General features: G+C 36.1%; 2 protein-coding genes across 2 annotated transcripts in view; one reads left to right on the forward strand and one right to left on the reverse strand.

Moving 5' to 3' along the window:
- The window catches only part of LOC121389743 (TPR repeat-containing protein DDB_G0287407-like), a 78,335-nt gene that overhangs the window by 35,382 nt on the left and 29,021 nt on the right, over positions 1-13,932 (reverse strand). The gene's annotated exons all lie outside the window — the stretch shown is intronic.
- Positions 1,385-8,341, forward strand: LOC121390626. Its single transcript, XM_041522491.1, has 4 exons — positions 1,385-2,673; positions 3,336-3,363; positions 6,578-6,651; positions 7,858-8,341. Exons 1-4 carry the CDS (start codon positions 2,489-2,491, stop codon positions 7,955-7,957), a joined length of 387 nt encoding a protein of 128 aa, XP_041378425.1. The 5' UTR covers positions 1,385-2,488; the 3' UTR covers positions 7,958-8,341.

Genomic DNA, 13,932 nt, shown 5'->3' on the forward strand with positions numbered 1-13,932 from the left:
AAAAATGTGTCTTTTTATCTATTGCGAATAAAGATGTTGTATTTTTTCCCCGCTTTTGTGTGTGTGTGTGTGTGTTGTTGTTGTTGTTTTAATTCAAGATGTTTCTGGGTGCATTTGTGGGATATTTAACTTCATTATTCATTATTGGGGCGCGCTGAACAGAGACCAGACATTTATTTTGTTTGACCTAATAGACATCCTGACTCCTTGTCTTATTATAGGACAAATTAATTAATTATTAGACAATCTAAATCCGTGTATACATGTACATCTATAATTTCAGTTGCTATATGTGGTACCGTAAGCGTCTTCTTCCATGTATGTATGTATGTATATGTGTGTGTGTGTGTGTGTGTGTGTGTGTGTGTGTGTGTGTGTGTGTGTGTGTGTGTGGTGTGTGTGTGTGTGTGTGTGTGTGTGTGTGTGTGTGTATTGGACGGCTGGGGTAAGATTACCCTTCCCGCTCTTAAACTAAGTGTCACCGTTAGTTAGGTAGTCGGTTGTCCGGATAAACAATAGTTATGACGTTCAATAGCGTTATTGGTAATAATAAAAATGGAGCGATTCAGACGATTCATAAGACATATCTTTAGACCCTCGAGGTATGGACATAAATGACGCTGAACTTAGAAAACATATATTAATTTATATTATATTTATTAAAATAATAATAACAAACTAAGAAACAAAAGTGAACTACTAAATAATAGTAATAATAATAATAATAATTTGATAAAATAATAATCAATAGTAATAAAATAAAATTCAAAGATCAATTGTGGTTTTTTGGTTTATGTATATATATTGTATTATTACTATTTTTTAATTAATTTATTTATCATTATTTTTTATTTTAAAACAATCTAATTAAAATTAGCTCCACTATTACAGGTGGATCTAACACCAGCCAGTTGGACCTCATGTCCACTAATCAAAACCTTACTTGCAGAATTCTGCCAGTGATTTAAAAATAATTTGAAAACATTCCGAATTATTCTGAGGGTATACATGTTTCGTGTGAATTACGAATGCCTTAAAACCCCTTTAAAAAAAGAAAAAAGAAGAAATGTAAAACTGAAGGTTCCACTTTTTTTTTTATATAAATAATTTAAATAATTTTGAATGCAGCAAGGAAGACTTTATACCCACCCCGTACGTATTGGATAGTTCACACACTGCGGCCACTGAAATACTCGCCCGTGGTTTTTTGGCTTGTATGCTGAGAAATAACCCCCCCCCCTCCAATATCTGATGGCAATATTAGCCCATGAAGTGGCGACGAAATGTTACCCTCTCATTGGGGATACTAGAGTTGTTTCTTTTTAAATCACTGGCAGGATTCTGCAAGTAAGGTTTTGATTGGTGGACATGAAGTCACAGCTTACGTCCAATGTTGAAATGTAGTCCTTTATTCTTTATCTTCACAATCCATTAACAGTCTGTAAAAAGCTGCACTGCATATTTCACATTTTGTTTTTCTTTCTATGTGCGCGTGATGCGTAGTGAGTAGTGCGTACTGCGTTTTGACCGTTTCCATGTATGTGTATATATTCATATGCGTGAAGCTTGTTTGTCCTTTTGGAAGAAGATTACAAACAGGATTCTAAGTTATTATCTACCCTTTTAAACATTACACATAAGATAAATGTAAAATACTTGGAATTATAATTACGTAACATAAAACATGTAATATATTTGTGGTATTTGCGTGATTTTTATAGGGGGAGGGGGTGTAACTTTTAAAAAGGACACCTACAGTATTCCAAAGTATACTAAACTGCATGATACATAAGCAATCCAGACACATTTATGTTTTAGTTGGATGTTATTGGTTTTTGTCTATAATATACTCTCCCAAAAAATAAACGCATAGGTGATTTTGTTTTTGGAATATCAATTATTTTGAAGTTACTTGTTGAAATAGTATTTAATCTCTAAAATGTTACTGTTATTTGGTTTGAGAATACAATCTATTGCCAAAAAGGGACAATTTGAATTACTTTGAAGTGTTCAGCACATTGAGTTTCATAAAATTTGCTTGCAAATTGCGTGTGGAAAGTGTGCAAGCATCACGCACGTGAAAATTGAGGAAATCATCAACGATGTTATTGGGTATTGGTGAAACATTTAAAGTTGGTTGCTATCTGAGCACATTTTGATATGCCAAGACTAGACCAAGAATCTCAAAACATTGCCATTGGACGTTTGGAGTCTGATGAGTCTCGGTCAGCAGTTGCGCGTCATTTTCACGTCGATGGGAACGGTATCAACAACAAGGATCAACACGAGATCGACCACAGTCTGGTAGACAACGTATCACTGCTGCAGGTCAGGATAGGTACATCCGGGTTTTCCATCTACGTCATCGGACTGTCACAGCAACAGAAACTGCTGCCAATGTGCCTGATCTACGTAGGGTATCGGCGCAAACAATACGCAACAACTGTTCCAGCAGGATAATGCCAGGCCTCATACAGCACGTGTCACCATGGATTTTCTACGGAACCAGAACATAAATGTGCTACCATGGCCATCGAGATCGCTAGATTTAAACCTGATTGAGCATCTTTGGGATGACCTTGATCGACGAGTGCGACAACGTGACAACCACCATCTCAAACGCTTCAGCAACTTCAGGATGTATTGCAAGACGAATGGGCAAGAATACCACAGGTTCGAATACAGATATTTATACAGTCAACTTATACAGGAGGTGCAGAGCAGTTATTCAGGCACGTGGACTTCAACGACACAGTGCCCAGTAATGTTATTGCTAAGTAACGTTTGTGTTAAATGGAGCATCATACCTATAACAATCACCATATGAATGAAATTTAGAGTTCGTAAAGGTCTTATTAAGTCGATGAAATGGTTGTAAAATAAAGATGTATAAGAAAATTGTCTAGATTCATGTATGCATTTTTTCTTTTTCTTTTTTGGGCGAGTATATATTTTTCCTTTTTGCATTGAAGTCATTCTTGATTTCTCTACTTCCTGTGTCCGTATTGTTTGCGTGATCACCGAGGAGTTCGGGAATAAATGCATTACGCATCACGCATTGCGTACACGGAAGCGCTTCAATTGATTTCTGTACAAACTGTTGTTTACGCACCACGCACTACGCATTACGTACACATGGATTTCCAGCATTTTATAAAAGTGAGCTGATGGTGTTACTATTCACACTGAAATCGTCTTCTTTTTCTCTTTTTTTTTCTCTTCCAAAAATGTTAATATTAAGTCAGTTAGCAGGCAATAGCTTGTTTTCTACATTTTTATTATCGAAAATTGCTAGACGTTTGAAACTAAATGCCAATATTTTTTTAACATTTTAGAATAGTTCCAGGCTGGCAGCCTTCCCAGGTACGTATTTTCTTATAATGAATCCATGCAGGTCCCAGAGAACTTAAAATTGTATAACCAATTTATTGGCTACACACACACATTTTGAGGTATGGTCGTATTACACAGATGTCATCTACCATCGAAATCCATGTTAAATTGACCAACTTTAAATGAAGATTGGCAATAGAACGGGTTCTCGTTGGCACTAGCAACATAAACATTTGCGAACAGACATTATATAAGCATTTATTTTTCACTCCAAAATTGAGACCATTTCCGTCTCCATCTTTAGCTATATGACCGCATCTGGCGGTAGTACCGGTCAGAACAGCTTGTTCAGGAATCCATTAACAACCACCGGCTCTTTACTATACACCCATGTCGCAAAAATGTCAATGCACAATACTACAAAATAACATGGGCAAAATCTAGTAAGAAGGCTTATAATTGAAAAACCCCAATTGATTTAATTCTTCCCCAATTACTAGAAGTGAATATATGAACAGCAACCAATGTCACAATTAGGAACTGTAGTGGAACTCCCACCCAGATGTCAACTGTGTAGAGAGTCCTAACCTTTGCGACGAGGATATGTCCCGCCCCTTCAGCACTTTAATATGTCAAATGTTTCTTTTGTTTGTCCATCATCATTTTATCTAACCATAAACCCTGGAAGGTATTAACGCGAAATAGCCTAATGGGTGTATACAACCAAATGAAATCCCATAGACGACAATAGTAACATATGTGGCTAAAACTTGTACATGCAGCGTATTAATCGACATATACACCACGGATATAAACAGTACCATCCCTCACCATTAAAGTGAATCAGAAAAAAATGGGTTGGGGTGAAACTGCTACTTTCAGATATGTACAGGTAGCGTCTACGACTACCCTAGTGTGAGTTCTTTTTTTTTACAGGTACCCTATACATGTTTCAAGCACAAGGTTACTTAACACAGTGGTACTAGATGAAATAAAATTGAATAATTTTTTTGCTGTGATGAAACAATTTTTTTGCATAACATACACACTCACATTTATCACCAATCACAGGACTTGTGGTATTAACTGCTCTATTAAACGTTCGCTGCACCTCCAACTTTGACCAGCCGGAAGTTATTTAGTTTAGTACTAGCTAATGGGCCCACGGGTTGGGATTGATCCCAGACCGACTGTGCATCAGTCGAATGTTCTACCACTGGGCTATGTCCAGCCCCTTCAACACTTAATGTGTCGAATGTTTGGGGGTTTGTTTTTTGTTTTTGTTTTTTTGGGGTCTTGTATTTCCAATAGGGCAGTACTTTTCTTGTGGAGCACTCGTTGTTTTAAATGTTTTTTTACACAAAATTGTGTGTGTGTGTGTGTGTGTGTGTGTGTGTCTGTCTGTGTGTGTATGTCTGTCTGTCAAAATGAAAATGTACTATTTTAGTGTAGCATCCTTATAAACGGTAATTTCATCGATGTGGATATGAGCCAAGCTTATGGGGGCCCTATTTCGGTAAATATTGCAAACGTTAATTTTATTTATTTTCAGTATTTTTATTTTTTAGGGGTGTGTGTGTGTGTCAAAATCTATATTCTAGTGTTCTTACATGTAATATATAAATTGATCTGAGTGTAAAAGGTCAAAATTCAAGGTCACAAGGTCAATATCCAAATTCACTCTAATTTCTGTTATTTTGTGCTTAATTATTTTTTTTCGAATGTACAGTCATAGTGACAAACAGTTTTGATGGTATTGTGAATATATAACATAGTATTCTACTATAAAAGTAGAACTGGTATCTGCCATTAATAATGTGTGGATCTTCATGCAGAAATATACAGAAAAAACCAGGATTTCAACACTTCACTATGAAACAATTGTTGCCCATAGCAACAATCGATGAAAACTAATATTTTTAATGAACTGACTAGATAATTAGCTTCTTTGTATGTTCCCTATATCAGAACTACCAACAAGGTCATACATTACCATATAGTGGCTGTTTGTTTGATGGCCATCTATTGTGTGGATGACCAAGGAGTAACAATGTGATATGAAGTTTTATTTGATGGTATGGTGCATCTATCTTTTGGTGTATTGTTTAGAGTTCATAAGTTACACTGGTCTAGTGTAGCTTTTCATGGTGTAAATGACCCAAATTATCAAATTGACTTCAAACCAAGTTTGACAAAATCTGTCACTAGACTTTAAGGTCTCACTACACAGATCACTTCCGGGTGAGAGATTCATTCATCACGGTCCACTATAGTTCCTAATTGTGACACATGTTATGGTTCACATATTCACTTTTAGGAAATGGTGAATAATTGAAACACTATGTATGTTTAATGGTAAGCCTTCTGGCTGTATTTTACCCATGTTATTTTGTAATATTGTGCATCGACCTTTTGGGACATGGGTGTACAGCGGAGTGAATCGGTTAATGAACCACCTGTTCGGACCGGTACTATAGCCAGATGCGGTCATATAGCAAAAAACTGAGACGGAAATGTTCTCAATTTTGGAGTGAAAATAAATGCTTATATAATGTATGTTCGCAGTGGTGTATGTTCTATTGGCAATCTTCGTTTGAAGTTGGACAATTTAACATGGATTTCAATGACAGATGACATCTGTGTAGCGAGACCTAAGAGCAAAACGTGTTCATTATTTTTTTGTTTATTATTACATTATTACAATAATAATCAGTAATGTAATCATGTTCTTCGGATTTATTATTAGTCCCCTACCGGTCCAACCGGACGAGACTATATATTTCATCACCGTCCTTCTGTCTGTACGTCCGTCTGTCCCACATATAGTTGTCTGAATGTTTTTGTTTTCACAATACCTTGAGATACTGAGCTGAAATTTTATGTATAGCTTTATCATGTACTGTTACAGATTAAGTGTGAAATTTATAGCGATTTACCCATTTTGACAGTTATGACCCGTGAACTGAGGAGATATGAAAATGTGTTTTTGGGGCTTTTATTATTATTTTATTTGTTTTGTGCAATGCCTGAAGATATTGAGATGAAATTTTGTATATAGCATATTGTTACAGAGAAAGAGAAACTTTCATGGCAATGTACCCAGTTTTCAGATAGGTACGGCCATTGAATTTAAAAGATATGAACATTTATTTGACTCAGTAGGCAACATTTACTGCTTTAGCAGTACTATCAGAATGTTTGTTTTTATTACTATTAACTGTCATTATCATTATTTTTACTGCAGGAGGATTCTGAAATCACATACCATGTGCAATACAGGTGGATTAAAAAGGTCCGAAGTTGGGAGGATCTTCACCAGTAAGTATCCAGTTAAATATATTGGATCTGACAATCAGAAATTGTTACGATCATTGATTCCACAAATGATGGCAGTCCACTATTCTCTTTTGTTTGACGTTTGATTTCTAGAGCACAGTTTGCGCAATTAACATCAGATTTGTTGTAGTTTAAATAAATGTCTTAATAGAAAAATTTACAAACCCTTAAACCATTTATTCCTTAAAACTACCAATATCGGGTTGAGATGCCCCCCCCCCCCCCCCCCCCCCAAACAAAATGTGTAAAAACAGAGTATGTTGAATTTACATATCAAGATCAACAGTAATAATGAAACATTTTATTTCAGATCAGATATCCATAGAATATTATATTCTCACACCAAATTGATTATATATTGTATAATAGTTTGTGTCAGCGATTTACACAAACAGATTTGACGTACACACTTGTACACAGTATTGTTTTCGCTATAGGCGTACAAGTTACCATTTTTGGTGAGGGGAGGAGAGGGGCGAGGGGCTTTTGCCTGAATTAAACAAAAATGCGTGAATCTGGATAAGAACATTTATTCATGTTAGTATTACTACCAAACAGCTACATGTATATAGGTTTCGAAACCAATCACTATACATTTTACATGGATTACAACTAATTTTGGGGGTAGAATGATGGAAATGCATGGTAAAAAGGTCTCATGTTTAAGGTTAGTACATTATGACAGAATATTTGAATAATTTTTGTCTGAATTCCAGGTTTTGCTCCAGCACTAGGAACGTGGGGGGTGGGTGCGGGTGCGGGGGTTGACAATTCTTAATTCTTGTCTTATTATTTAAAAAAAAATATATATATATATATATATATATATATATTTGTTTAATTAATTAATTTATTTTGTGGTAGTGGGGACATAATGCAAAAGAATGGATGCAAATTATTGCCATATAAATTCAGAGTTTGAATAATATTTCCTTCTTTTAAATTTTTCTGAATTGTTTTATATCATATAACTTTTTTCTTCTTCTAGAAATCATGACTTCGGGACATAAACCGTTCTTGTTATCAACAGCCCTTAGTTTTAACTTGTTTATTTTGAGAATGTGCACTATCTCACAAATGTCATAAACTGAACTAACTTACTTAATCTTGCAAGAAGCTGATCCTTCTGGTTTAATTATTGTGTGTTATACATATACTCTCTCATTAAAGACTAAATTCAATTTTCAGAAAACTGGATGCCATAGGTAGACGTCGACACTTCGGTGGCCTACTCAAGAGAGTCAGACGTTTGCCAACAATAAAAGAGGAAAGTAAGTTGAGTCGCTAATTTAGAAACTAATTTGGTGATTATGTTGATCACGTCTATAAAGTTTAAAACCAGGGGCCTAATTCACTAAACTCTTGCAACTTTGCGATCTCGTAGTGCAATGCTAAAAGACTTTCAAAGAGGATGCTTTGTTGTCTAACAGAGCCTAAAAGACCTTTGTGAATTAGGCCCCAGGACCATAGTACTAATCAAAGTTATGCTTTCGTGTTTTTGATTTTGTATGTTTGGGGGTGGAGGGTTTGTCTCTTTTTTTTTCTGAAAAATATTGTTAATATAATGTTGACATATTGCTTTTTAAATTTGTCATTTTCTTAACGCCTCTCTTTATAATAATGGTATATGGTCGGTATAGTCTGTTTCACAGTTTCTTTTTTAGTATGGAAACACAATATTATTATATATAAGTAAGTTAAGTAAGATAAGGAAGATAAGTAAAGATTGAAACATGTAAAAGGATAATTATTTCTTTAAATTGTTTTTTAAAATACATATATACTGTACACTTGTTTTCTTTTATCATTTTTATTTATATATATATATATATATTAATTAATTTATTTATTTTGTGGTAGTGGGGACATACATGCAAAAGAATGGATGCAAATTATTGCCATATAAAGTCAGAGTTTGAATAATATTTCCTTCTTTTTAATTTTACCGACCTGTTTAAACGTTCACTTTTTTCTTCTTCCAAGAATCATGACTTCGTGACCTGTTCTTGTTATCACCAGGTTTAATTATTGAGAGTGTGCACTATCTCACAAATGTCTTAAACTGAACTTACTTAATCTTCCAAGAAGCTGATCCTCCTGGTTTAATTATTGTGCGTTATACATATACTCTCTCATTAAAGACTGTAAATTCAATTTTCAGACAACTCACTGTCATAGGTAGAATGAGAAATTTTGGTGGTTTACTGGAGGAAGTAACCATACTACATACCATACAAGAGGAAAGTAAGTTGAGTCGCTAGTTTAGAAACTAATTTGGTGATTATTTTGATCACGTCAATAAAGTTTAAAACCAGGGGCCTAATTCACTAAACTCTCGCTAAGAGGCTAAGTCCGGGGTGGGCGTGCCTGAACCTCTGTGGATATGGGTACGTAAATAGAGTTCCCATTCCCATTCGCAACCTTGCGATCTCGTAGTGCAATGCTAAAAGACTTGCAAAGAGGATGCTTTGTTGTCTAGCAGAGCCTAAGAGACCTTTGTGAATTAGGCCCCTGGACCATAGCACTAATCAAACTTATGCTTTAGTGTTTTTGATTTTGTTTGTTTTGGGGGTGGAGGGTTTTTCTCTTCTTTTTTTCTGAAAAGTATTGTTAATATAATGTCGACATTTTGCTTTTTCACAGTTTCTTTGTTAGTATGGAAACATACAATGTATGTAAATCATTTCTCGAACTTGCTATTTGATATACTGTAGATAGACGGATACGTGTGTGTGTGTGTGTGTGTGTGCGTGCGTGTAAAACGAGTGGTACATGCTGGTTAATTGTTTAGTTCATTCACAAATTTTCTTGTGTGAGATAACTGTTTTTATTGTTGTTTATGTTAGCTAATAGATACATAATAAAGGACAATCAAAGAGCTGGGGTGGTAATTTTGTATTACAAGTATACTTTAAATAAAATAAAGTGACAAAAGAAAAATAGCTGTTTGTTTGAAAATTACTACGGGTATTAATGAGCAATCAACTGATTAGGGCCTAATTAGTAAAACAACTCATTTTCACAAGGGTCTCTTTATGGCTTTTACTTTTAAATATGGACACATGGAATGCACAATTTTTCGATCGGAGAAATGGCTATGAAACGCAAGAGATGCAATTTTTCACTAGGAGACAAATACGAAGCGGTTAAACTTTTGGACCAAAAGATCTCCCAGACTGAAGTTGCGAAGAAATTTGGTTGTTCCCCGTCCCAAATTTGCAGAATTTCCGCCAAACGAGAGGACATCAGATCAATGTTCGAGTCAAATGCCAATCCGGTGAGAAAATGACAAAAGTCCGGAAAGGCAGCTGACGTCGAGGGTGCCCTAACAGATTGGTTTGACCACGCTCGAGTAAAAGATATCCCACTGTCTGGGCCTATCTTAGCAGAGAAAGCCAAAGATTTCGCTAAACACCTTGATAAAGAAGATTTCCATCCAACCACAGGGTGGTTGTCAAGATGGAAGAAAAGAAACAACATAGTATACAAGAAGTTACATGGTGAAAAGAAAGATGCTGACATCAATGCCGCTGATAACTGGACAACAACTGTGTTACCCGGATTACTGCAGAAATATGCACCTGATGACATCTACAACGCCAATGAAACCGGTGTGTATTACAGAGCATTACCAGACGGAACATTAAAAAACAAATCTGAAACGGTCAGTGGTAGTAAGAAGCAAATGGAGAGAGTTATAGTGCTGGTGGCATGCAACATGTCGGAGAATGATAAGCATAAATTACTTGTAATAGGAAAAAGCAAGGACCCAAGGTGTTTTAGGGGAGTGAAAAGTCTACCTATAGTGTACAGAAACAATCCTAGTGCATGGATGACTGGAGAGATTTGGAGAGAATGGATGAAAGGATTCAACAGGGATATGGCAGCTCAGCAGAGAAAGGTGTTGCTGTTAGTAGACAACTGTGCTGCCCACCCAGCTGACAGCGCCGACAGACTGGACAATGTTGAATTGGTTTTCCTGCCGCCTAGAACATCGGTACTACAGCCATGTGATCAGGGAATAATCCGAAATTTGAAGGGCCACTACAGACGGCATGTAGTAAAGAAAATCATAGACGACATCGACCGAGACACCGATATAACAGCTAATGAACATGTAAAAAAACCTTCAGATTCTTGACGCCATACACCTACTGGCAAGATCCTAGATAGCGGTGACAGAAACTACCATCAGAAACTGTTACAGGAAAGGGGGATTCAACTAGTGATGAACACGAAGAGATTACCCCTCTACCTGGAATGACCGATGAGGAATTCACAGAGTATATGTGAACAAAGATGAACAGCTTGAATGCTACACTTTGCCGACAGATGAGGAAATATATATGCAGCAAGTTTCGTCCTCCACAACAGGAAACTGCTGGTGACGAGGGTGACAACGACGATGACGAGTTTGTTTTACCAGTGACAGCGGGTGAAGCAAGGAGTGCTTTATCCACACTGCGAAGATACTTTGGTGAAAGTAACTGTGATCACTTTCAGTTATTGTATAAACTTGAAGACGTGTGTGAAGCTACCGCTGCTAATAACCGCCGGCAGACCAAAATCACAGAACACATTAACTGGATTCCGTGAAGTTAATGACTACACAAAAGTGAACATTACAAATGTGAAACCTGACATTATAATTTAGTTATATTTACTGTTTGTTCTAATTTAATATTGATGAATTGGCTAAATGCAAAAGAAAATGTTTGTTTTATTTATGTTTAACCATGTGTCTGAAGTTATTAGTGCTTTATTAAATTGAACACATTTAAAATCAGTTGTTTTCGATATTTATTTTTTGTCGTTAACTTGGGACATTATATTATATTTTTTATATACAATGTATATATATTTTTTTTTATTTAAAATGTCTAGCCTATACCATAATTATGACTTTAGTGTCACAAAAATTATTGGCTGGTAACAGTTGTCTATTTTTGCGACCGAACATTTATATCACCAAGAAGGGAAAGCATATTTATGGTTTAGTTGGGTCTTCTATGTTTGACTATTACTGGTGGGAATTTACTCCTGATCCATCGTTTATCGTAACAAATGTATGAAGGAAAAATGAAAAACAGTCATATTCTTTTATTTAGGAACAAATCAAATTACTTTTGTTCAGGTAATACTTTGTTAGGCCATTAAATATGACACTGGTCCGTGACAGTATGAGCGTAATCTTGCAAAATAGCCCGGTCAAATGTACACTGTTTACACTACTTCGTTCCGGGGCAACGGATACCAGTTTAGTATTAAACGGAATGAAGTGGTGTAGCCAGTGTATACATACATGATCGGGCTATTTTACGAGATTGCCGTAATGTGCAGTATCAACTGAGCAAACCAGTTACAACCTTTCGTGTAAATGACTAGATCGGGTAATTGACTAATAGTCTATTTGCACAGAGATTATGCAATTATGCGGAACCCACTGCTAGATCGGGTAATTGACTAATAGTCTATTTGCACGGAGATTATGCAATTACGCGGAACCCATTGTAAACGACTAGATCGGGTAATTGACTAATAGTCTATTTGCACGGAGACTATGCAATTACGCGGAACCCACTGTAGATGACTAGATCAGGTAATTGACTAATAGTCTATTTGCACGGAGATTATGCAATTATGCGGAACCCACTGTATATACATATATATATATATATATATATACACACACACACACATATATACATACACACGTAAGCGGGATCGACCGCGTAGATTGTAGGCCCCATGCATATGGTTGAGTTAAAGAACTTCGAACGACCACCCCACCCCCCATACAGTATTAATAAATTTTAATATATAGAACGAACTATGTATAGCGAATTAACTGTTAAAACGAACCAATTTTCAGTCAAAATTGTGAATTTCAGTGTAAATTAGTGCATATACAGCGAACAGATAATATATATTTTTTTGTATCTTATTTGTATCTTATCGGACAGCAGTATTGACGTCAATGCATAAAAAACGACTATACTGATAAGATCAGTCAGATAACGTCTGCGTGTAAGCACGTAGTTGATTGGCATCAAGTATGGGAGTATTGTATTGAACAATTAACAGTATGTTCTCACTTCACTGCTATTGTTCACTTGTTTTAGTCCCTATTGCTTCCTTGGGGTTTTGCCGGTATATCCAACAATAAGACTGACACATGCAACTCACTTGCATCTTATCAATCAGTAGCATTAACGACATGGCATCCAAAACGATGGCACTGATAAGTCCAATCAGATAACGTCCGCTAGTCCGTATGTAGGAGATTGGTATATGTATTGAGCAATTAACCGTCTGTTCTCACTTCACTGCTATTGTGTGCTTGTTTAAGTGCCGGTATGCAACAATAAGACCGACACATGCAATATATATGTACACAGAAACCAAGGCTTATTAAGCATTCCAAGCCTTAACTCCAAGTTAATGTAATGGTAAAAATGTGAGGGCTGGTTAACACAACTATGGTAAATATACCAATGTACCACTTCGCCTTAAAGTGTGATAAGCAGGCTGATTTTGTGAGGGTGTGGGTAAGAGAACGAAAGGAGGGTTAGGATACGGATTTCGATCTGTGGCTTTAAATTTCCGTTTAGTAATGGCTAACTGAAAAAGAACAATATACATGTATGTATATAAAGATCATAGATGGGCAAACCGAAAAGGTTAAAGGTAAAGCAGTTTTGAAATCAGTCTAAGTGTGATTATTAAGTTTGGTGTTTATATCTTCATCAATTGCAGCTCCAGAATGCAATGAAGATTCGATAAAAAGAATCCAGTAATTATCCAGCTAAATATATTAAATGAATTAGGAATGGTCCTGAACATGGCGGGGAGGTGAATCTACCAAATTTTATTATTTTATTTTGAGGACTGATTAAAGTAAAGTAAAGTTTTGTTTTATTTAACGACGCCACTAGAGCACATTGATTTTTATTATCTTATCATCGGCTATTGGACGTCAACCATATGGTCATTCTGACAATGTTTTTAGAGGAAACCCACTGTCGCCACATAGGTTACTCTTTTACGACAGGCAGCAAGGGATATTTTATTTGCGCTTCCCACAGGAAGGATAGCACAAACCATGGCCTTGTTGAACCAGTTATGGATCACTGGTCAGTGCAAGTGGTTTACACCTACCCACTGAGCCTTGCGGATCACTCACTCAAGGTTTGGAATGGGTATCTAGATTAAAAATCCCATGCCTCGACTGGTATCCGAACGCAGTACCTACCAGCCTGTAGA

The sequence above is a fragment of the Gigantopelta aegis genome, chromosome 15 (genome assembly GCF_016097555.1).
Source record: "Gigantopelta aegis isolate Gae_Host chromosome 15, Gae_host_genome, whole genome shotgun sequence".
Classification (NCBI taxonomy): Eukaryota; Metazoa; Mollusca; class Gastropoda; order Neomphalida; family Peltospiridae; genus Gigantopelta; species Gigantopelta aegis.

Excerpts from the sequence above, each read along its gene's own strand:
- LOC121390626 (XM_041522491.1), top strand. The coding sequence starts at position 2,489 with ATGGATTTTCTACGGAACCAGAACATAAATGTGCTACCATGGCCATCG. Across the intron at positions 3,364-6,577 it reads CAGGCTGGCAGCCTTCCCAG|GAGGATTCTGAAATCACATA; the intron begins GTACGTATTTTC and ends TTTTTACTGCAG. Across the intron at positions 6,652-7,857 it reads AGTTGGGAGGATCTTCACCA|AAAACTGGATGCCATAGGTA; the intron begins GTAAGTATCCAG and ends TTCAATTTTCAG.